This window comes from Setaria viridis, chromosome 4 (genome assembly GCF_005286985.2).
Source record: "Setaria viridis chromosome 4, Setaria_viridis_v4.0, whole genome shotgun sequence".
Lineage (NCBI taxonomy): Eukaryota > Viridiplantae > Streptophyta > Magnoliopsida > Poales > Poaceae > Setaria > Setaria viridis.
This window is the reverse complement of record NC_048266.2, coordinates 628,419-650,824: the sequence shown is the minus strand read 5'-3', so window position 1 is coordinate 650,824 and position 22,406 is coordinate 628,419. Positions and strand designations below refer to the sequence as shown.

Sequence of the window (22,406 nt, the reverse complement as noted above, 5' to 3'; positions counted from 1 at the left end):
CATTCCTTAGTCCCACTGGCCATGGAGCCCTCCCCGATAACCTCGAACCCTAATCCGACGATCTTCTTCTCTGATTCCGGCGAGCCGACGGTCTCTTGTTCGATTCCGGCAAGCCAGCCATGAAGCTAGGCGGGGAGTTACTTTTTGCCTAACCTTTTACCTTTCTGTTTGCCATAGGCAAAAGTAACAGAGGGGCTCGAGAGGCCTCTAATTATCTTTCGCGTTGTTTGATTTCTTATGTAATCCTTGGGAACTCAACTTGTGAAATCACTCCTCTGGATCCACGAGCACTTTGGGTGACAAATAAAATGAAGCGTGTGATTATTCATTATTCTTTTTAAAAAAATAAGACATATCATGAAATTCATTTATGAGACGAGTGTACGAGATAGATGGGCCGAACTCATTCAGGTACCACTTGGGCCGTAGATTCCAGATCAACTAGGCCTGTCGCCGTCGGAATGGTTTCGTCGTCTCTCTCTGGCCCGGCAGCCAGCGCCAGTCCCGGCCGTATCCCCGACCGATGCTGCTGTGCTGTCGCGCCACCGCCTCCCCCCCGCCGTCTCCTCCCACCCCCTCGCATGCCGCCGACCCGCACGCGCGCCTGAGGGCGGCGGCGGCGCGCTCCGACCTGCCGGGCGCGCTCACCGCCTTCGCCTCCATGCCCTCCTCCCCCTCCGCCCCCGCGGCCGCGCGCCCCGTCCTCCGCACCTTCACCGCGCTGCTCAAGCTCTGCGCGGCGCGGGCCGACCTCGCCACGGGCCGCGCCGTCCACGCGCAGCTCGCCGCGCGGGGGCTCGCCTCCGAGTCCCTCGCCGCCACCGCGCTCGCCAACATGTACGCCAAGTGCCGCCGCCCCGCCGACGCGCGCAGGGTGTTCGACCGGATGCCCGCCAGGGACCGTGTCGCCTGGAACGCGCTCGTCGCAGGGTACGCGCGGAACGGGCTCCACGAGGCCGCTATGGAGATGGTCGTCCGGATGCAGGAGGAGGACGGGGAGCGGCCCGACTCCGTCACGCTCGTGTCCGTGCTGCCGGCCTGCGCCAACGCCCGGGCGCTTGGTGCGTGCAGACAGGTCCACGCATTCGCGCTCCGCGTGGGGCTTGATGAGCTCGTGAATGTCTCCACGGCGATTCTTGACGCGTACTGCAAGTGCGGTGCGATCGAGGCAGCCAGGGCGGTCTTTGATTGGATGCCGGTCAAGAACTCCGTGTCTTGGAACGCCATGATCGATGGGTACGCTCAGAACGGGAATGCCACGGAGGCGCTGGCTCTGTTCAAGAGGATGGTTAAGGAGGGTGTGGACGTGACGGATGCGACCATACTGGCAGCACTGCAAGCGTGTGGGGAGCTTGGATATCTTGATGAGGCGAGGCATGTCCATGAGCTACTTTTGAGGATTGGTCTCAAGTCCAATGTATCGGTGATGAACGCGCTAATCACCACGTACTCCAAGTGCAAGAGGACTGACCTTGCTGCTGAGTTGTTTAATGACCTGGGCAACAAAAAGACACGGATCTCATGGAATGCCATGATCCTTGGCTTCTCGCAGAATGGATGCTCTGAGGACGCAGTGAGGCTTTTCTCTAGGATGCAGTTGGAAAATGTGAAACCTGATTCTTTCACCCTTGTCAGTGTGATTCCTGCGGTTGCGGAGATTTCAGATCCGATGCAGGCAAGATGGGTCCATGGATATTCTATCAGGCACCACCTAGACCAGGACGTCTATGTCCTCACAGCCCTTATTGACATGTACTCAAAATGTGGGCGTGTCACTATAGCTAGAGGCCTCTTCGATTCTGCAAGGGTGAGGCATGTTATCACCTGGAACGCGATGATACATGGGTATGGTTCACATGGTTTTGGCAAGGTTGCAGTCGAGCTGTTTGAAGAGATGAAAGGCACTGGCATTTTGCCCAACGAGACAACATTCCTCTCAGTCCTTGCAGCATGCAGTCATGCTGGGTTGGTTGACGAAGGGCGGAGATATTTTGTTAGCATGAAGGAGGACTATGGGCTTGAACCCGGGATGGAGCACTATGGCACCATGGTGGATCTTCTTGGGCGAGCTGGGAAGTTAGATGAAGCATGGTTGTTTATCAAAGACATGCCTATACAACCTGGCATTAGTGTTTATGGTGCAATGTTAGGTGCTTGCAAGTTGCACAAGAATGTGGAATTGGCAGAAGAATCAGCACAAAGGATCTTTGAGCTGGGGCCAGAGGAGGGGGTGTATCATGTCCTCTTGGCAAACATTTATGCAAATGCTTCAAAGTGGAAGGATGTTGCAAGGGTGAGGACTACTATGGAGAAGAAAGGCCTCCAGAAGACTCCTGGATGGAGTATTATTCAACTGAAAAATGAGGTCCATACCTTCTACTCTGGAAGCACAAATCACCAGCAAGCAAAGGAAATATATGCAAGGCTGGCTAAGCTCATAGAAGAGATCAAAGATGTGGGCTATGTGCCAGACACTGACTCAATTCATGATGTGGAAGATGATGTCAAGGCACAGCTGCTTAACACTCACAGTGAGAAGCTTGCAATTGCGTATGGGCTCATTCGCACAGCTCCTGGCACGACAATTCAGATAAAGAAGAACCTTCGAGTTTGTAATGACTGTCATAATGCGACCAAGTTAATATCTCTAGTGACAGGACGTGAAATAATCATGAGAGATATTCAGCGGTTTCACCACTTCAAGGATGGTAAATGTTCATGTGGAGACTATTGGTAGTGAAATGCTGAAGGTAATCTGAAGATGCATTTTCAGATTAGGGACTTCATGGATCTGTTTACAAATAAGAATACTAAATTAGACTAACAGGTAAAGCTAACCATTCTATCTGCGGAGCAAATCATGTTTTGATCGCAGCATTCTCTATACCATTATTGTGATGTCAGACATTTAGGACTGCCAATGAAATCCTGATGAGTGTATATCATGTTTTGCTATAGGCCGTGCAGCTGCCTTTTGTGTTGATGGTACTTGGCTGAGCTAGTGAAGTATCCAGTACTCGCTCCGTCCCAAATTATAGGTCGTTTTGGCTTTCTTAGATTCATAGATTTTGTTATGCAGTTAGATATACCCTATGTCTAGATGCATAATAATATCTATGAATCTAAAAAAGCCAAAACGACCTATAATTTGGAACAGAGGGAGTAGCACTTATGATCACTTCACCATTTCAGGATACCTACTGCAGACATGCAGAGCTGTAGGTTTCAGTCCGTTTGGGTTGGTCCTTAATACATTCTAAAACTAAAATTATTTTTTACTTTGGTATAGTTATAGTGCACATTGAAACTATTATCTATTGAGGATGTTGCTATTCATCTTCCTGTTTTCTTTGAAACTAAATGTACATGATCAGATAAAGTACTGATAACTGAATAGAGAATAAATGAATCTTCTTTTTTACTACTGGGTGAGGATTGTGGGTAGCTTTTGTAATGACCAAGTTGATGATTCTTTTTAAAAATAAAATATTACATCAGCTGGTATTCTTCTAATAAAAAATGAAACCTCTGGCTCACCATTTGAGTCCAGCATTATGAAAATTACACTAAAAGAATCATGGCCAGAGGCGAGGTTACAATGTGTTTGTACATCCCGAACATTTATATCCATTTATTGGAGAGGACGAATGAGTTGCCCTAAGATTCCGTATCATTCTGAGTGTAACTTCCAATTATTGTTGTAGAATTATTTTGGAGTGGTAATGGATGAGCATGGCAGTTGTCCTTTTTTTTTTCAGTTATGACTCCTTTGTGCTGATACTGGCGACTTCTGCTTGCCAATCGTAGTGGTGAACACATCATGTTTTGATCACAGCATTTACTATTGTGATGGTCAGACATCTAGGACTCCCAATGAAATCATATTGAGTCAATACCATGTATTGTAGTTTTGTTATAGGTCCTGCAGCTGCCCTTTGCATTGATGCTACTTGGCTGAGCTAGTGAAATATCCAGTAGCTCTTATGATCTCAGTTTGTTTGAGTTAATCCTTAATACATTCTAAAGTTAAAGTTTTTTTTACTTAAATATAGAAATAGTGCACATGGAAGCTGTTGTCTAGTGAGGACATTGCTATTCCTCTTCTTGTTTTGTCTGAAACTAAACGTACATGATGGATAAGTACTTATAACCGAATAAATGAATCTTCTTTTTTACTATTGGGTGAGATTGTGGATTCTGTTAATGACCAAGTTGATGATTCTTAATAAAAATGAAACAATATTACATCAGCTGGTATTCTTTTAATAAAAAAAATAAAACCTCTGGATTGCAATTTTGTCCCAGCATTATTCCAAAATTACACAACCAATCATTGCCAGAAGCATGGTTACAATGTGGCTACACATCCAACATTTATATATGTTATTGGAGAGGACATAGGACTTGAAGCCTCAAGATTCCGTATCATTCTGAGTGTAACTTCCAATTATTGTTGCATAATTATTTCGGAGTGGTAATCGATGAGCATGGCAGTCATCCCTTTTTCAGTTATTACTCCTTTGTACTGATACTATTGGCTTCTGCTTGCCAACTGTAGCGATGAACTCCACTGCCACTTTTAATGCATTAATAGATGCCAGGTTCATCAGACTTGTCGACGACCATGTTGGTTCCCCTCCAGCTAAATCAGATACTCCCCGGAATACAATCACAGGTACACCAGGAGATGTTGTTGTCTGTTGAATTAATAAGGTAACTCTTTTAATTGCAGAGCTATCTTAAATTAACATGATTGCCTTAGAATGTTGGACTGCAAATATTGGCATGCATATAAATGAAATATGAGAAACATGATATGTTAAAACTCACCATCACCACTGCTGCACTCTCCTCATCAACTGTTGACACCCCAAATTCTCTGAAAAGGAACTTCCTGTACTCTGCATTATCAAGAAACATGTCGGCTGATGATCCTTTAAGCCCATAGACAACTTGTGGAGTTGTTGGTAAGCAGAAAGTATCATTGCATCTTTCAAGTTTGACCTGTAGAAATTTCACAATTAGTAGGTTGTGATTAGTCATGCACAAAAATATATTATACAGTTATAGTGATATTTTGCATCACTCACCTTGAGTTGTTCTGCAATTTTGAACCATGCTGAATCTACAGGTAACCAAAAAACTTCTTCCATAGGCTTACCCACGGAGTATAGCTCCTCATTTCTGAATTTCAGGGATCCTAGCAAGTTGTCTCCTCCATTTGGGATGTTATATTCTCCAAAGCTTAGTTCTGCTGACGACTCTTTCGGTGATCTGAACTTCTGCGATAATCAGAATAACAGAAATCATGCTAAGGGGCTGAGTTTGCTGAACTGTGCACAAACTACTTCGAGGTTGTAATTGTATTTATAAATTACATATTCTATTCCTCGTTGAGGTGTTGCCTACATGCAACTGGTGGGATTTGGTTTGATTAATGTAGCACACAAAATCTGCATGGGCATTTTGAGTTAGCAGTTGCAGTTATTTTTCTTTCACTAGATTATGGATTGAGATTTGATTAGATTCCAATAGCTCTGCATATATATGTGCAGGTGCAGCATTACATCTTGAGGTGGGTTAAGGAAGGTGATTCCAGTTGGATGGGTACCTTCCATGTCCAGGCGCCTGTGTAAGCAACAAGCTTGGGGACACTGACATCGCCAAATGACATGGAATCATTGGAACTCCCTGCTGTGCCATAATGAACAATGCCAGACACGCTGAAGACATCGATGAGGGTCTGTACAGTGACAGCGGCATTCAACTGGAAAACCAAAGAGGTAATAATGGATAAGCATGAAGGTAAAGATACGCAGAATGTAAATGCGAGCCGGGTTTAATTTGAGTACCCTGCGTTGTCCTGTCAATGCATATATAACATTCACACCTCGAATGCTGCCGATGTGAAACCGTCGTCCTGAAACATCCTAGTACGTCAGGTTATATGAATTCTTGAAAGACCAATAGGATATAAATACACCCTCAATGAGTAAGTGGAACACTGCCTTATGATTTGGAAGTGAACAGTATCTAAGCAAGTGACCTAATAAGCTGACAAGTAGTATGCTATTTTTCTGGATATATGCAGGACCTGTAACAGCAATTTATATATTTTTCTGTCTCGGAGGGCAAGTAGTCTGCTCTTTTTCTGCTGATTTATCTCTTGAGGTGACATATTAAGCTGACACAGTTGTTGATTATGAGCACATGACTCCCCCAATTTGTCTGCTAATGCCGGGTGCTCATCAAGTCATCAGTTTAGTTTATGCTTTTGTCCAAAAACAGGGAAACGGTACATATATTGTAGTTGTGAATTAATATCTGAAAGTATATCATGTTTAAGTAACCTATGGTCTTCATCATAGCGCAAATGAAGCTACTTTGCATTTTATAAGTAGCATCATTACATTTTGCAGAGCTTCAGCCTTCAAGTAGGTTTTGAATTTTGCTTACTATCATATCAAATCCTTTGACAGATTTGTGCCTTCTTTGCCCTTTGGGTGTATGCTGGTACCCGGATCTGAGTTTAATTTGCAGTTTACCAATTGTTACCAGGGTGTTGGAAAACCGCACCGGAAAAGTCAACCGGGAACAGTAAGGCATGCACACGTACAGAATGGAAGAGATGACAGGTGTGTGGATTGACAAGTGGACGGCCAGGATTTACCGTAGAGGTCAAGGAAGGGTTGGACGCGCCAAGGCGTGAAGTAGCCGGAGGCCTGCAGCGCGGTGGCCTCGTCGACGTAGGACATGACGAGGCCGAGGGAGGGGCCTCGCCGGTTGACCCTGTCCACCTGCCAGCGCACCCGGTCCATGGCTGGCAAGGCCGCCGCCATGGCCGAGCCCGCGAGCAGCAGCGAGAAGAGCAGGACCTGCAGCGAGAAGAGCGCCATGGCCATGGCTGGAGCTTATTATTAGTAGTCCGCCTGCTGTGTGCTAAGCGTTCGCCATGGACAGCGAGCTTTTAAAGGCAAGCAGGCGGAGGGAGACGATCTGTCGTGTGGGAGTCCGTGCTAGACAGTAGACGACTACGGGAAGGACTAAGATGGGTTGGTGGCGATGGGGCCATGGATCGAGGTCGTGATCCGCGTGCGTCAATTTACTTATTGACAAGTGCCAGTGATGATGATGATGAACTGGAGCTGCTGTCAACAAGGAGGACCCAATCCAATGCAAGGAGCTGCTGGAAAATTGCTGTGGCACGCATGGGGGTCGGTAAATATCTCAATCCTCTATTGGCCGTTCTTCTCCTATCCATTTTATACAACGGTGTCCTTGTGTTTAGGTAAAATCTGCGTCGTAGATTTCACGAAACGCGAATATATTGGGGGAAGCCCTTATCCTTGAAGTCTCGAAGAGGACAGCTGACCTGCCCCAAAAAGAAGAAGAAGAAAATCCAATTTGGGTTGGCACACGAGCAGTGTTCAAATGGGCCTCTCGATCCGAGTTACGAAATGGGCCCACAAAATAAGGGGGAGCCCACCACTATGCATTTGGAGCCCAACATATGCTCGGGCTTTTTACGGGTGTGTTGTTGGTTGGCAGCCGCGCAAGCAAGCAATCTGGCAATAGTCTTCAGCGTGACAGCGTCCCCCGTTCGCTGGATTTGAGGCAGCTAGTTTATAGGTGTCAATAAAAGGTTGAAGACAAGTAGAGTACATTGCATCCGGAATACAAGAACCTATTCAGATGACTCAATACGAGATGGCATGAATTAAACTTGCCCCCACCACAACAAGCCCTCACTTGACCTCGATACGCCAACTCCTGCTCTTGCCTCGCTAGGGTTTACTATAATTGTCATTCTTAAAAAAAAGTTGGAAAGAAAAGGGTGGCCCATATAGGTAACACCCGAGCATTTTTGATCCACCAAATGCTTGAATCTGAACCCTTAGATCATATCTAACGTTCCAACACATACTTGTGTTGATACAAAAGGTGGCCGTCACCCAAAACCCTTCGATCCTCTCCTTCCTGACTTCGCCTCCACCGCCACTCTTCTTCAGGGGATTCATTTCCGCCGCGCTCTCACCCCCCGCTCCACCCTCCTCACTCCTCTCTGACAGTTTGCAATGTCGGAATCGCCACCGCTTTCCCACCGCGACGAACCGGCTCCGTCGAAGTCTCGTCATGACTCCCCGCCCAAGTCCAGCCCTCTCAGCACCGCTCTCCCCCTCCACCATGTCTACACCCGCCGCGGCGGCCACTATCACAGATCTCAAGTAAACCAAGGTATACTATAGTTCCCCATGGATTTTTTTTATAGAAAATATACGGTAGTATTGCAAGTTCACAACGTGCATTTTCCATGCCGTTAGCAGGAGAAGACATGGGTCCAGACAAGGAGGAGCGTCAGCCGACTGGCGGCGGCGCCAGTCAGGCCGCCCGCAGCAGCGTTGGACCCGACTCGACCCCACCGGCCGACCAGCCTATAATAAGTGAAATGGACACCGGCTCGCCGCTGTGGCGCCTCTCGCTTGGAACCGGCTCGAGCCCCACCTGTCAGCGACGACCCGCCTCGCCGCCGCGCACAATCCGTCTGCTAGGGTTCGAGCTGCCGGCCATGGCGCCGCCGCCGCCATCCGAACAGCCGGATGCCCCCGCTGCCGGGGCCGGCGCCATCTCCAAGGTCCTCATCGTCATGGGTAAGCCGGGCCCCCTCCATCCCCTCTCCTCCTTTCATACGGCTGCTCAGTCTGGTTTGTTCCTCGCTTCGCTTGGTTCGCTTACTCCGCGGCTGTTGGCTTCTGCTCGGGTCTCGTTGCAGCGATGGAGACGGAGGCGACGCCGCTCGTCAACAAGTTCAGGCTCGTCGAGGCGCCCGCCCACGAATCCATGTTGGTGCCCCCTTCTCCTTTTTCTCTTGTTTTGTTTTATTCATCTGCGTGTGCCTCGTGCTGTGGATGCGATTTCATTGGATAAGGGCGATTTTCGAACCGTTGCAGGATTTCCCTTTTGCCCCCCTTTTGCTGCATCCTGAATAGGATAGGAGTTACTGGTACCCATGGATTTTTCCATCTCTGATTTAGATTTCTGGGTGCGAGCAGATTGTTGCGTTGCCTGAATGAGCGATGAAAAACAGTATCGATTAACTTTCAGTGTTCATTCAGCATGGTTCGCAGCACGGTTAGTAGCAGCTATACCATCCTGTACAAGAACGCAGACCGTTGCTGGGGCTAACAAAATATTACTAGTATAATGCTCTCTAGCCTTATGCATTCTGTGCTCAGTCTTCTGCTGATACTCATATTACTCCAGTTCTTACAATTCCTGTGTTAAGTCTGATATGCATAAATCAAGTGTTAACATGTGGCCCTTACCTGCCTTTGCTTAAGTTATCGCAATACGCATTTAATGAATGATATCTTGAAACTAACACCATCTTTTGTTATATGTACCTCGCAGATTTCCTAAAGGTGCTACATGGACTAGGTTCTATGGAAACTACAAAGACCTCCACCTTGACCTTGTGATGCCTGGAAAGGATGTTGTTTTTGGTTAGTTCTGGATCGTTTTACATTTCCCTTGGTTGTCAAGATGCATTCTTAGCATGCCGCCCCGAGTAGACCATAGTATTTTAGTTGACTAAGAACTTCTATCTATAATAGTTCATCGTCTTCCTTTAGCGTCTTTAGCCCATGCAATGCAATTCAATTCTCTTTGAGACAATTCCGTGCCAATCGACTCCATTTCTCACCAAGAACTGAGTCCTTGCAGGAGTTGACAGTGTTGGTACTGTATCGGCATCTCTTGTGGCTTATGCTTCCATTCAAGCATTGAAGCCAGACCTTATCATTAATGCTGGCACTGCTGGTGGCTTCAAGGTATGTACTAGAACTTTGCTGATGTTGCCTTCTATGTTCTGGTCTTTATGCTCTGTTGGAAAATCGGGTTTCTTTTGTGTAGACCAAAGGAGCAAGTGTTGGAGATGTCTTCCTAGCTTCAGATGTGGCATTCCATGACAGGAGGATACCGATACCTGTGAGTACTGTTTCACATTTCTAATATATGTTTTGAGCTTGGGTTACATCCATTTTATTCTTAGAGATGAGTGAGTCATTTTTGTGCCAAGCAATATGGCTAGTTGGATCTAACAAATATTCTTGAGCGAATCTTCTTTGCCCCAATAAGGTATCGGGGTTCCTTGCCCTGTTGCGCCATCATGATTTATTGCTTTTACATATTTCATGTATACCATTTGCTCATGATTTTGGCTATACCTATATATTCATCTTTTAATTTTGATGTGATCTCTTCTTCAGCTATTATTGTTCTTTTGTCAGATTCTTCAAATTCCAGCAATACTAATTTGGACGTATTGTTGTGTATGCATAGGTTTTTGACATGTATGGAGTTGGAGCACGGAAAACTTTTGCAGCCCCTAATATCTTGAAGGAACTCAATTTCAAGGTGAGCTACAGCTATCTTCTGTTGCCAAATTGCTGAGTTATTTTTTTTCACGTTGTGCTTAGAGACGTATGCGTCTTGCTATTTCATTTCTGCGATAAATTTGTCGTTCCATTGGGGAGCTTGCAAGCTTGTAGCGATCTTATGGACAACAATAATAGTACTTGTCTTACTGAATTCTGCCTTTGTTTCAGCTTGGCAAGTTGTCGACTGGTGATTCTCTTGATATGTCTCCCCAGGATGAGGAGATGATACTGAAGAATGATGCTACAGTCAAGGATATGGAGGTATGCATTCTTCTCAAGCAATCAGCATATGAACGAATACAGGCATACAGCCAGAAAAATGTTGTCATGCGAACCTAGCTTCATTTGTTGAAAAGCATCCTTCATTTATTCTGGGACCATTTCTACAAACCTTACACCTGCCGTAGCTATCTGGTCGAAGTAGGCAGCCATGGCCAAAATGGGTTTAGTTACTGCTGAGATCTTCTCAAATAATACACAAAGTAAAGTTTAGTAATCAGCATAGAACAATTGCGTCAAGCGCACTGGTGTTCTGTATGCAGTGCAGCAGGCTCCTATGTTGCTTGTTATCTACTTTGCCTGCTTCGGCTTCACTTGGTAACAGTGTATTCCAAATTTTAGTGTCTGAAAGTGGTTTAATTTTGCCTTGCTCACCTTTACAGGGAGCAGCAGTGGCGTACGTCGCAGACATATTCTCAACTCCAGCAATCTTTGTGAAAGCCGTGACTGATATCGTGGATGGGGAGAAGCCAACAGCGGAAGAGTTTCTGCAGAACCTGATCTCCGTGACAGCAGCACTGGACGTGGCGGTCACCAAAATGATTGATTTCATCAGCGGGAAGCGCATCACTGATCTCTGAGAACTCCAACTGCTTCTCCATGCTGTCCGTGGTCGGCAGAAAAAACTGAATATGCTCATGAAATCCAAGATCCCCCTCTTGCTTTGATACACAATACTAGGATACAATACAAATACAATAGGCTGTATGCATGATTTTTTGGAGGGGTCCTGTATGTGAGGTGTAACATTCTTAACCCCCGTGTACAAAATGCTGGGCGATTACTCTGGGCGAGACATAGCGTTGAATTTTGTAGAATAATTTGCGAGGTGTACTTTCTTGCGGAAATAAAACGCTGGGGGAGAACTGGAATCCTCGTGGGATTAGTTGAAGCTTATGCGATGTGGTTGCGTACATGTTTGATGCGAATGAAGTGTGATGCTGCTCTGGAAGCATTCTCATGCTTGAGGAGAAGTTTGCCTTGGCAGAGCAGGAGCAGAGCTATCGCCTATCCTGTAAAACGGGAGGCACGGTAAGCAGAGCTCTCTGAACGATTTATTAATTCTTGTCCAGTGGTTGGTTGGGTTTCTCCTTTATGATGGTCTGGAAGTCCAAGGGCCATGAACCCAAGCAAGACCCTCTTCGCCTTCTCCCTGCTCAGGCACATTTTGCAATCTTTCCTTTCTCAAGTCATCTCTCTCTGCATCCATCTACTTGAAAGCACACTTCTAATCCCAATCGACCGATCTTTGTCAGATGGAGACCCCTGGCTTCCCATCGACATCGAAGCAGCAGCCGGATCCGGATGGCTCCACCAAGTTCAAGATTGAGGCCGGCGGCATCAAGCCCAAGGTGGAGCCCTGCGAGGAAGAGGAGGAGCACTTGCCGCCGTTGCCACCGCCGGTGTCCGACGACGACTGGGAGGTCACCCCGCTCTCCGGCGAACACCCCTTCTTCACCACCGTCTTGTCCAAGAGTCAGGTCCAGAAGCAGTTCCAGCTGGTTCGTACATGTATTCAGGCAGCTCACTGAACTGAACGACAAGAGTGATCTCTCCTCGTCTGCTGACCAATCAATGCCTGCTGTCCCCTCTTGCTGCGCTCAGGTCATCCCGGCTCGCCTGCACCGCCACCTCCCGGAGGCGCGCGTCCCGGCGACGCTCCTCTGCCGCGGCCGGTCGTGGGCGGCGAGCTACTGCGGCGACCTCAAGTGCAAGAAGATCGACGCGGCGTGGAGGGACTTCGCCGTCGACAACGGGCTGCGCGTCGGGGACGCCTGCGTCTTCGAGCTCGTCACGCCCGCTGCCGGCGACGGGGAGGAGGTGGTGTTCCGGGTACAGGTGCTCCGCGGCGACCTGCCGGAGGAGATCACCTCCAAGGGCGCCACCTCCGACGAGCCCCTCGTCATCGTCGACTAATTAACAACCGCCGGCGGCTGCTGTGGCTGTGGTTCAGTAGTAGCTAGGACAGTGGAATGACTCGTTGCATTATGCTATGCGTCGGCGGAGGAGATGTTCAGGAGCTTTTGGTGTTTTGTTTTCCTTGCTCTGTTCGTTCTCTGGCGTCTGATCATCCTTGCAAAAGGCATTCATCTGATGTGGATGCTAATTTGCGCAGCTGTTAACTGCTTTATGACTGTAACCGTTGCAATCTGAACCTACTGGGTGCATCATTCGGGTGCAAATTATTTTTTTTTAATTTTGTTTGGAATAGCTCAGCTCGGAACATCAGGCTGCAAATTCAATGGCGTTGTCAAGACTGAAGAGCGGCCTGATGTTCTGTTGGCCGAAAAGTTCTCAGATGATGGACTTTGACTTATGTTGGTCAGAGACTCGAGCTTTCTTTAGGATGCAACGTCAAGTCAAAGTTCAAGCCTTGGGTTGTTTGGTCCTGACTACTTTCCAGTCTTCCAGATCTCTGGAGTCCCTCCAGTGTTCGTGTTCCACGGATCGAAGGAAATCATGCCCATTTTCTTATACAAGTTAAACGAGGATAAGCAACTTGTGTGTATATTGGTTCATTCATTTCCCCCAACTTTGCAGCATTTTTTTTTTAATCAGGTGACCAACTGACCATACTAGCTGTTTAGTTCTTGACTCTTGGTGTCCAAGGAACCTTGTGGAATTTGTCAATACCGTGCACTAATGGCCTGTGTACCAAGTTTTGAACAGAAAAAAATATTAAAGAAACCAGCATGGTTCTGGAGCTGATCTGAATTGGTCTTGATTTTAAAAATATTGTACTTTGAAAACTAAAAGAATTTATTGGCCTTATGACCATACAAATACTGCGAGTAGTCGAAGATCATATCTTGTCCCTACCCAATTAGCCATAATACCACGACAAAATCAACACTTTGCTAAAATATTCGAGTTTGTCAATGACACTTTGCTGATATGAAAATTCTGCCTTCTAAAATTACCAAAATAAAATTTCCACGTAGGAAAGGAGATTTCTATATCTCTTGAAAAATGCTCTCTCATTTCTTTTTCCTGGAAAAAAAATAGTCTTGGTCTCTTGGCTTTCTTCCTTGACGCTTTCTCCTGCCTTAACACCCAAGTCGTTCTCTCTAAAAAAAAATGGTCGTCTACTCTTCCTTGGAAGCCTTGTCTTCATAATAGTCCATTCCTTCTCCCCACGCAGTAGTGTTATATTAGCGCCCCAACTCCGATCCCTAATCACCGTCTAATCAGGCTCCCCTCCCATGGCGACGGCGGCGGCGGCGGAGGTCCCAGTGTCAGCGCCGGTGAGTCGCAGCGTCCCCCCCCCCCCCCCCCCCTCTCGCCATATCCATTTGGTTGCTTGCCTGGTAGTGCTGGGTCCGGCCGTGCTGGAGCGGGAGCTTGGGGGCAAGGTGGCGTCCGCGAGAACTTTTGCTAGTCAACAACAGCGTCCCACCCACCTACCTCGTAGCTGCTGGGCTGAGGTCGTTGTTGTTTCGCGGCAGCGGTTTGCTGGGGTAAGCTTCGCCGCCGGTTAGGGCTAGGGTTTGGACCGTTTGGTTGGATCTGGGCGTGCTTGCAGCGTGCGCACACTCTATGTCGATAGGCCCGTGCGCAAATCTCTGCAACTGGGAACAGATGAGCCGGAGATTGGTCAAGACTCAAGAGGATTGCTGCGAGTGGGCTTACTGCACTACTAGTTGATATCCATGAATGATGATTTCTACCAAGTTATAGGGCTTGCTTTCGATGTAGCAATCTGTCCAATTGCAATTTGCAAAGGCAATCTGAGAAGATGGCAGGCTATTCGTTGGCAATTTTTTGCTTGCAATCCCTGAGTTTTTTTATGCCTTGAATGAATGACTGTGTGTATGGATTCTGGATCACCTAGCTTATGCCCCTGTACCACCCTACCACTTCATTGGGATTTACAGTGCCAGGCTGCTTGATGAAATAATCTGTCTCCATGTGGGGAAAGCTGTCGGTTTATGCTAATTTTAGACGTCGTACCATTATAAGCTTGTGTAAATTAGCGCATAGTGCTTTGTCTGTCATGAGTGCTTTATCTCGATATAGTTGTAAAAATGTCTATGAGTGCTTTATGCTTATGCGCCACAGGCCAGCATGTACTTGATGAACCTAACTCATGACCTTTAAGAGCTTTTAAATATTTACTAAGCTTGGCTGCCATGATAGAAAAAAGAAATATTTTTAAATTACATAAGATCCTCTGCTTATGTTCTGATTTTCACATGTTTGGGTATGGTTGGAAAAGTTCAAGCTTAAATTTAGAAAAGTCAATATGTCAAGGGAAACAATATGCATCAGTCTCCATTATTGCTGATTCCCTGCTTCATATTCATCAGTGCTCCTTGCAAAACTCATATTAATGCTTTATTTGCTACAGGTGAGGACAGTGAAGGTCACCAATGTCTCACTTAGTGCAACTGTACAAGATATTAAGGAGTTCTTTTCCTTTTCAGGAGATATTGAACATGTGGAGATGCAAAGGTTCGTAAAATTTGCAAAGTTTATCCAACTAGAGTACTCCTCTTTTCATGCCCATATAGGCCTTTAAAAACTAGCATCCTCATTAGCTTGTTTACCTCTCTTTTTTGGCAGTGGTGATGAGTGGTCTCAAGTTGCATATGTGACTTTCAAAGATGCACAAGGTGCAGAAACTGCACTTCTTCTTTCGGTGAGTAATTGAAGGCCTTGTTGGAACAATAACGATATCCTCTTTCCACTTTGTCTCTATTATTCACTCCACTCCTTTGTCTTTAATTGAACTTTTATTTCCTCTGTTGTAACATGTATATATCAACTATTGCCATGGTGTTTCAGATGCTATTGAAGTAGTAACTTAAAATCTTAGTGAAGTATCACCATTGTGACATGTGCTGTGTTTTCCTAAACCCAGTTTCTGTCACCATTCCTGAATTTTAAATCCCCTTATCTTTGTGTTTGCTGATGGTGGTTGATTACCATATACCTCAGAAAAGAAAGTTCAATAAGGCCCCGTTTGGATCATTGGAATTGAATTCCATCCTAATAATCATAATTTAGACACAAATTAATTAAGCTAATATAATTGTATGTGGAATATAGTTGTATATTATAGTTGGTGATATGGGAGAGATACTTATATGCTGCACTTCTACTATAGAGAAGCGAGTCTAAGAGCGTGCTATAAGAATTGAATTCCATTCTAATAAACATAATCTATAGAATCAATTTCCATCTCCCACCCCATGAATTTAAGATAGGCTTATATCTAAACTTTGGAAAGTTGTGGAATGCTACATTCCAACATAAATTAGCCTACTCCATTAAATAGATTCCAATTCCTTCAAAATGAAGGGACCCAAACAGGGCCTAAGTGAATTTCCTTTTTATCTACAAGAAAGTGAGTCCCTTTTAGCAGCATTTGTATTTTGCATAGGAATTTGTTGTCCTTGCAATATATTTTTTTATGCTCCTAGAATACTCACATCAATGCTATTCAACTTCATTGTCACAGGGTGCCACAATAGTTGATCTTTCTGTCATCATTGCACCTGCTCCAGAATATCAGCCACCTCCTACTGCCTCAGCCCCACCGATGGTATGATATGCTCATCTTCTTAGCGTTACATTGTTATGTGAGGCTGTATCCTGAACTCAACATAGTATGCAATTATGCATGTATTTATATATGGGTATTGGGTCTTTTTCTTTTAACTTTGTCAAAACCACACCGCAGTAGTTTGTTGTGCGTAGTGTCATTTTGGTACACTTCTTCTTAACTACAATCAAATCAATAGGTGCAATGGACTTGCATCGCAAGTTCCAGTTGGCAGGCTGAATCTGTGGCATTTTCATTTACATTCCAATAGTTTGTGTTTGTGCTTCTTGTTAGGTAAATTTGAAGGGATACCAAATAGGTGTCAAACTAGAATACATTCAGTATTCCTAAGAATTAAGTCTACTCAGACCAAGTATAGTGGTTAATTGCATATGTTCATCTATTTGGCATCCAGTTGCTGCCACTTTTGAGAATTATCTAGTGCAGTTTTCGTGTACCAGAGCTAGTTTCATGGTTTGCCCAGAATTGTATTCTTAGCGACAAAGGATACTCCTTAAGTTAGATAGGCACAGTTGCAATACATTTGCCTGTTAAATTTCATAAATAACTTGTTCTGAACATTGTATTCTGTCATCAGAGTGGAACCAGAGTTCCAGTTGGTGCAGACAACAACGTTGTCCACAAGGCTGAGGATGTTGTCAGCACTATGCTTGCTAAGGGTTTCGTCCTAGGCAAAGACGCCGTTGGCAAGGCCAAAGCATTCGACGAGAAGCATGGCTTCACATCCACAGCTGGTGCCAAAGTGGCCTCCATTGACAAGAAAATTGGCCTGAGCGAGAAGATCACCACGGGCACTTCCATGGTGAGCGAGAAGGTCAAGGAGATGGACCAGAAGTTCCAGGTGTCAGACAAGACCAAATCCGCGTTTGCCGCTGCAGAGCAGAAGGTGAACAGCGCCGGGTCAGCCATCATGAAGAACAGGTATGTCTTCACTGGTGCGTCGTGGGTCACCAACGCGTTCAACAAGGTCGCCAAGGCTGCCACAGATGTTGGGACAATGACCAAGGAGAAGATGGCCGCCGAGGAGCAGCACAAGGGCTCTGGCGCTTCTTCTGGGGGCCACTCGTATACACCCATCCAATGATTGTTTGGCTGGCAGTTAGTTATGTGCCTTCCCCTCGACATGTTGTATTATTGGTGGATGTAAAACATAGATATAGAACAGATCAGGCCTCCTGCCATATGTTCATCGTTCCCATGTGTTAAATTTCGTACTGCAGGATTTTTTTTTATTAGAACAGAAAAGTATGATGGTGATACCAATGTATTCCGGTGGCTTATATGAATTCTGGTTGGGATTTGGATGAACTATTGATGAATTTGTGGGGGCGTTACTCGAATAATGATATGATGGTGTTGTTTCTTGACAGTTCGATGTGTCAATCGCCATTCGCTTCAGGAGAGAACTTAAAGTTTCATAAACTTGATGAAAGCATGGGTGGTCGTATCTTAAACAACACAAACCTTGAGGTTTCATAGAGTTTGACATGTTCAAGAAACGCCTGGTATTTGAGATCAGATAAATTTTGTAAAATTCATCATCAACAACGTCGTTGTAGTATAGTGGTGAGTATTCCCGCCTGTCACGCGGGTGACCCGGGTTCGATCCCCGGCAACGGCGTACTATTTTTTTATTTTTTATCAGCTCTTTTTTTTTCTTGGTCAGTTTTACCAGAGTTTATCGGCTCTTTTTTTTCTTGGTCAGTTTTACCAGAGCTGTTCCATCCCAGGCATGCTCACTTTTCTTACGCAGGAGATTCTGTTATCTGTTTTACGCAGCAGATTCTTGACCGTCGAAGAGATAAAAAGACAGTAACAAATTCATCAGGCTTTCATAGACATAGGGGCTCGTTTAGCAGTGCGCCGAAATGGTTTCGACTATGATTTTTCTGGTGGAGCAGCTTCTTTGGTGAAGTTGAAACCGTTTTGAAAAATGTTTAAACCGTTCTGAAAAGTGTGGGGTAGAACGACTTCTCGTACCTCTCATAAGTGAATGAAAGTGGTCAAATATCCAATATATCCTTACCAAATTAATTTAGTTGTTCATATAAATAAAAAAGTTAATGAATATAATTACATATTGATCAATTTTTTCTTTATCTTCCTCCTCCCATCTTTTTTTCTCTTCATTTTCCCCTTTCTATTTTATTTCCTTCCCTCCTACCTTTTCTTCCTTATCCGAACGCCCTCATCCTCTCCACGAGCCACTCCTGTTCCTCCCCACCGCCCTTATCCTACCAGGAGCGTACTCCGACGCCGGACGGCCTGAGCGCTCCACTCCGGCCTCGCCGTCCCGATTCGTCGTCGCACGAGTATCTCCACCACCACGGCTTCCCATCCCGGCCGGCGCGCTGCGTCGCCATTGCCTTCGGTCCCGGCCAAGCGAACGCTACCGCCGCCACCCGTCTCAGGCACACAAGCGCCGCTGTAGCTTCCCGTCCCGACCCCGCGAGCGCTGCCGCCCACCGCCTACTCCTCCTCCCCCGCCGCCTGCTCCCGGCCGTTTCTGCCGCCGGCCAGGCACCCACCGCCGCTGGGCGCCTACGCATCCGCGCCGCCGTCTTCCTCACCCCGCGCAACTGCCTTCCTCCACTCCCGCCTTGCCCGCGCCCGTCGTCATTTGCCGCTGCTTCGCCTGGCCGCTCAGGGGCAAACTCGGGGCTTTGGCTCCGCATACGGGGAGGAGCCGCGGGGAGCCGGGTTTTTTTCTTTTTTTTTTTTTGTTTTTTTTTGTCTCCCGCACCTCCTTCTGGCTCCTCTCAGTGCATTTTCAGGGGCTTCTCGAACCCTACCGTTTGGCAGGGTTTCGGCCTTCGGGTGGAGCCAATGGTTTGGTGGTCAGTAACTAGAGTCACCTGTCAGCTCAAAGCATCCCTTGCCATTGCCAAGCGACACAAATGCCACCAGCAGCCAAAAACAGTAACAAATTCATAAAAATATCAAACTTCCAGGGACATAGATGCTGTGGTGGCCACAAGAAGGAAGAGTGAGTGAGCGACCATGTATGTCACTCCAAGAAGGCTCACCATCACTCACCATAATGTGTCAAGTCAAGATCAGCTGAAAACATCCCTTGCCAAGCGACACAAATGCCATCAGCAGCTACTGTGGTACTGTAAGCTACTGGAGAGAGTTTGGATTCGTGTCTCCTCTAAATCAGCAATCACCCTTCTTTCTCCATTGGCCTAACCAACAATCAACAAGCTATGTAGCTTCCTACAGGCCCTCTGTACTATGTCCCCAGTCACCATCGAGTCACTAATCGAGTGCATCACTGACCTTTCAAACTCCAAAGAACAGCAATCTTGACCTGCATTTCAAGGTCCTAGTTGTGCTTGCAGGAACCAGACACTGTTGCTAGTCAGTCATGGATGTGCGCATCACTGTCATGCCCACTGCTCATGGCTCTCCCATGCTTCTCAGCTATGCCTTTGACTTCATAGGCTTCTTCTCCTAAAAAAGTGTTGATCCTGCTTGCTAGATTGGTTAAATATATCTAATGTACGCGTGCAGGATCGCACGGTTTCAACTAATAAGTAGGATTGAAAGGAAAAGAAAACAGAAAAACTGAAGCCACATTATTGTTTTGTTTTTATAAAACACATGTTGTTCATTGGATACAGTTCAGTTCAGTTAATATTTCTACTTTCTGAAGTCAATAACTGCTCTTATTAGTTTCATGTTTCTTAATAGCATGTCCTATAATTCATTTTTTTCTTATCTAATACACATGATTGATCATGCTGAAGTAATCACAGTTACATAACAATTCCAATTAAGTAACTAAGTGTCATCCTCAGCAAGTAACAACCTCCCGGTTATTTGGACATCTAAGAAGGAAGGAAGAAAGTCAAGGTGACAAAAAGATTATTTTTATCCTCAGTGACAAAAGTTTGGTCAGACAAAGGTGGACAAGCGGTAACTACCTGCTGCCTGGATTTGGGGACTATAAACTGCAGTAGTCCCGTAGTGTTAGGGTCAGTTTGGCCAGGCTCCCCCCCCCCCCCCCCCCCCCCCCCCCCCACCTCCATGCTACAGTGGCAGGAGCCGGAGCACAAGGAATCCGGCCAAACTGGGCCTTAGTCAGAAGGGGTTTAGCAAGCAACCATAATATCATCATGATCCTGAATCCTCTGCATATGATTAGTTTCATTAGTGCAAATACCCAAAATAGGGTATATAAAGTACTGTACAACAATCTGCATATATTCTTTTGGCACCTCTGCAGGTGTGCAAGACCATTTCAGTTTCACACTGTTGCTACTTGTAACTATACAATTGCAGAATCAGGTAGCTTGTGCTTGTTTTCAGGTACAGACACAGACACAGAGGTTCAGGATTCAAACAGTTCCCTACACCAGACTGAACTCCTTCTCTGCTACTATTTCTAAACAACTGTTGCTGCCAATAGTACAGACATGCCACCACAGTTTTTTTTTTCTCTTCAACTGCACGCACAAGCATCATTGTTGACTTGGCATGCACAGAAGAAAATTGCTCTGCACTGAAATCCGCATCACTCAATCAAAGACAGTTAGGCCTAAAAATGATTTACCTGTGTTACTGAACCAAGGATATCTCGCTGTCCATTAGGGAAAAATGTTGCAGTAGCACAATTGTGTCTTGCGTGTCCATCTTGCTGTCCATAAGAGGGAACCTGCTCCATGAAAAATTTCCAATTAACATTTCTATCTGATGATTTAAAACTGGCAATGAGGAATCCAAACCTCGGACGCAAAATCTATTCAATTGTTGATTCTAGTGATAATCTAGCTACACAGTCTTGTTAGCTTTGCATGAACATGGACCAAGCTGCTACCGGATGCAGCAAACATCATCACGCCCCCGGTTTCAGCATTGTGAAGTTATCACATGCATGCACCCATGCAACAGAGCCCGGCTTCTCCTAACTACCTAGTTTAGATTATGCGACAATTACAAATTTTAGTAAGTTTTAGGTCACAGCACTTGTCGGTTTATTACTACACCGTGACACCATGGAGATCAGCTTGTGCACTGCAAGTTGAACATCTGAAGAGGAAATGAACTGCATCTGCCCTTATAGTCAAAGTTGATCTTATTTATGCAACTATCTTTTCAGCAAGATCCATATCTAATCAAATCAAATAATGCATCTTGATCGAGTTATCTGTAAACCGTGATATCTTCTTTCAGAGGGAAAAAGGAAGCATGTAAACCGCGATAGTAACATATGAATTCTACTGATACATGATGACGTATTATAATAACATCTGATCTGTTTCCCATTGAACAAGCAAAATGTTCATCCTATGTAATTGATGATGTCAACACGAAGAACAGATCAAGGACCGGAGCAGGGAATTCAGTCTCCAACAGTCTTTGTCGACTGGCTCCTATTGCTGGCTTTCTACACTTCTGCAATAGGACACTCCAACTATTGTTTAATGAAGCTGTTCTTGAAGTAAACAATGAAACCGATTTTTATTAAGTGATGACAAGTATGCTCTAAATTGGGATTGTTTAACATGTATGCGTGGTGATACACGTGATGTGCCGATTAATATCTACGTATGTAAGAACTTTGACAGAAGCCACACCAAATTGCAACAACTAACTACAGGTTGCCTAACGATGGCATGCGGTGGGCAATTGGATCATGTAAAGATCTTGTCCCATTTCTTTACCAGATTCTGTTCACTAACTACTACATTATAATATACTCATCAAGTTGCAGTTAACTACTGTTTCTCCCTGTTGGTCCAGCATAACTCTCAATTCACCCATCATATGGAAGTTGTGAGAAGTCACTTTATATATAAGATTGCATTAGACTAGGCTAAAAACTTTATTTAGTTACGATCCCCTGACGCTGTGCAACTGTTCACATATCCAAGGAATCCTCTTGCATGTTTCCATTGGTTTGGTTGACTTAACCGTTTGGAAATCGGATCCGTGTTTGCTTCTAAAACTCATCGCGACCAGCACCAGTTAATTACTTGATCAGGCTTTCAAGATGCAGCTTTGGATCTCCTAATTGCTGCAACTGAAGAAAATAAAGACGTCATAACAATCACATTTACTGATTTTTTTTTCAAGCTTTCATATGTGACCAAGTCCTCAATGGAAACATGTTCTTTTTTTTT

General features: G+C 45.4%; 5 protein-coding genes and 2 non-coding genes across 8 annotated transcripts; 6 read left to right on the top strand and 1 right to left on the bottom strand.

Moving 5' to 3' along the window:
• Nucleotides 1-508: 508 nt before the first annotated feature.
• On the top strand, nt 509-3,421 carry LOC140220039 (pentatricopeptide repeat-containing protein At1g11290, chloroplastic). The gene is made up of 2 exons (XM_072292977.1): nt 509-2,827; nt 2,959-3,421. Exon 1 carries the CDS (start codon nt 524-526, stop codon nt 2,735-2,737), a length of 2,214 nt encoding a protein of 737 aa, XP_072149078.1. The 5' UTR covers nt 509-523; the 3' UTR covers nt 2,738-2,827; nt 2,959-3,421.
• A 774-nt stretch (nt 3,422-4,195) lies between these two features.
• On the bottom strand, nt 4,196-7,174 carry LOC117852625 (bark storage protein B). Its single transcript, XM_034734798.2, has 6 exons — nt 6,671-7,174; nt 5,853-5,920; nt 5,612-5,767; nt 5,091-5,282; nt 4,831-5,004; nt 4,196-4,697 (listed from the first exon to the last, which is right to left on the bottom strand). The coding sequence occupies exons 1-6, from the start codon at nt 6,900-6,902 to the stop codon at nt 4,506-4,508; spliced, it is 1,014 nt and encodes a 337-aa protein (XP_034590689.1). The 5' UTR covers nt 6,903-7,174; the 3' UTR covers nt 4,196-4,505.
• On the top strand, nt 5,216-6,768 carry LOC117852622 (uncharacterized). Its single transcript, XR_011897960.1, has 3 exons — nt 5,216-5,354; nt 5,556-5,783; nt 6,559-6,768. It is a non-coding gene; the product is annotated as an uncharacterized protein (transcript).
• Nucleotides 7,175-8,463: 1,289 nt separating the features above from the next.
• Nucleotides 8,464-11,612, top strand: LOC117852624 (5'-methylthioadenosine/S-adenosylhomocysteine nucleosidase). The gene is made up of 8 exons (XM_034734797.2): nt 8,464-8,648; nt 8,771-8,840; nt 9,409-9,500; nt 9,721-9,827; nt 9,910-9,984; nt 10,339-10,413; nt 10,605-10,697; nt 11,099-11,612. Exons 1-8 carry the CDS (start codon nt 8,567-8,569, stop codon nt 11,294-11,296), a joined length of 792 nt encoding a protein of 263 aa, XP_034590688.2. The 5' UTR covers nt 8,464-8,566; the 3' UTR covers nt 11,297-11,612.
• Nucleotides 11,608-12,912, top strand: LOC117852627 (B3 domain-containing protein Os06g0112300). Of its 2 annotated transcripts, none has more exons than XM_034734802.1 (3): nt 11,608-11,747; nt 11,972-12,217; nt 12,321-12,912. In XM_034734802.1, exons 1-3 carry the CDS (start codon nt 11,676-11,678, stop codon nt 12,630-12,632), a joined length of 630 nt encoding a protein of 209 aa, XP_034590693.1. In that variant the 5' UTR covers nt 11,608-11,675; the 3' UTR covers nt 12,633-12,912. The 2 variants fall into 2 exon arrangements, with proteins under 2 accessions (XP_034590693.1, XP_034590694.1); XM_034734803.2 differs by having other exon boundaries at nt 11,739-11,876.
• An 873-nt stretch (nt 12,913-13,785) lies between these two features.
• Nucleotides 13,786-17,650, top strand: LOC117852626 (binding partner of ACD11 1). The gene is made up of 5 exons (XM_034734799.2): nt 13,786-13,960; nt 15,064-15,167; nt 15,279-15,354; nt 16,177-16,260; nt 16,859-17,650. Exons 1-5 carry the CDS (start codon nt 13,919-13,921, stop codon nt 17,363-17,365), a joined length of 813 nt encoding a protein of 270 aa, XP_034590690.1. The 5' UTR covers nt 13,786-13,918; the 3' UTR covers nt 17,366-17,650.
• A 180-nt stretch (nt 17,651-17,830) lies between these two features.
• Nucleotides 17,831-17,902, top strand: TRNAD-GUC (transfer RNA aspartic acid (anticodon GUC)). Its single transcript has one exon. It is a non-coding gene; the product is annotated as a tRNA-Asp (tRNA).
• The last annotated feature ends 4,504 nt before the right edge of the window (nt 17,903-22,406 follow it).

Bases quoted from the DNA above. Each gene is read 5' to 3' on its own strand.
- LOC140220039 (XM_072292977.1), top strand. From the start codon at position 524: ATGCTGCTGTGCTGTCGCGCCACCGCCTCCCCCCCGCCGTCTCCTCCC.
- LOC117852625 (XM_034734798.2), bottom strand. From the start codon at position 6,902: ATGGCCATGGCGCTCTTCTCGCTGCAGGTCCTGCTCTTCTCGCTGCTG. The intron at 5,768-5,852 runs GTACTCAAATTA...TTGGTTTTCCAG, and splicing joins CATTGACAGGACAACGCAGG to TTGAATGCCGCTGTCACTGT. The intron at 4,698-4,830 runs GTGAGTTTTAAC...TTAATTCAACAG, and splicing joins AGAGTGCAGCAGTGGTGATG to ACAACAACATCTCCTGGTGT.
- LOC117852624 (XM_034734797.2), top strand. From the start codon at position 8,567: ATGGCGCCGCCGCCGCCATCCGAACAGCCGGATGCCCCCGCTGCCGGG. The intron at 9,501-9,720 runs GTTAGTTCTGGA...GAGTCCTTGCAG, and splicing joins TGGAAAGGATGTTGTTTTTG to GAGTTGACAGTGTTGGTACT. The intron at 9,985-10,338 runs GTGAGTACTGTT...GTGTATGCATAG, and splicing joins ACAGGAGGATACCGATACCT to GTTTTTGACATGTATGGAGT.
- LOC117852627 (XM_034734802.1), top strand. From the start codon at position 11,676: ATGCTTGAGGAGAAGTTTGCCTTGGCAGAGCAGGAGCAGAGCTATCGC. The intron at 11,748-11,971 runs GTAAGCAGAGCT...GATCTTTGTCAG, and splicing joins CCTGTAAAACGGGAGGCACG to ATGGAGACCCCTGGCTTCCC. The intron at 12,218-12,320 runs GTTCGTACATGT...TGCTGCGCTCAG, and splicing joins TCCAGAAGCAGTTCCAGCTG to GTCATCCCGGCTCGCCTGCA.
- LOC117852626 (XM_034734799.2), top strand. From the start codon at position 13,919: ATGGCGACGGCGGCGGCGGCGGAGGTCCCAGTGTCAGCGCCG. The intron at 13,961-15,063 runs GTGAGTCGCAGC...TATTTGCTACAG, and splicing joins AGGTCCCAGTGTCAGCGCCG to GTGAGGACAGTGAAGGTCAC. The intron at 16,261-16,858 runs GTATGATATGCT...TTCTGTCATCAG, and splicing joins CTGCCTCAGCCCCACCGATG to AGTGGAACCAGAGTTCCAGT.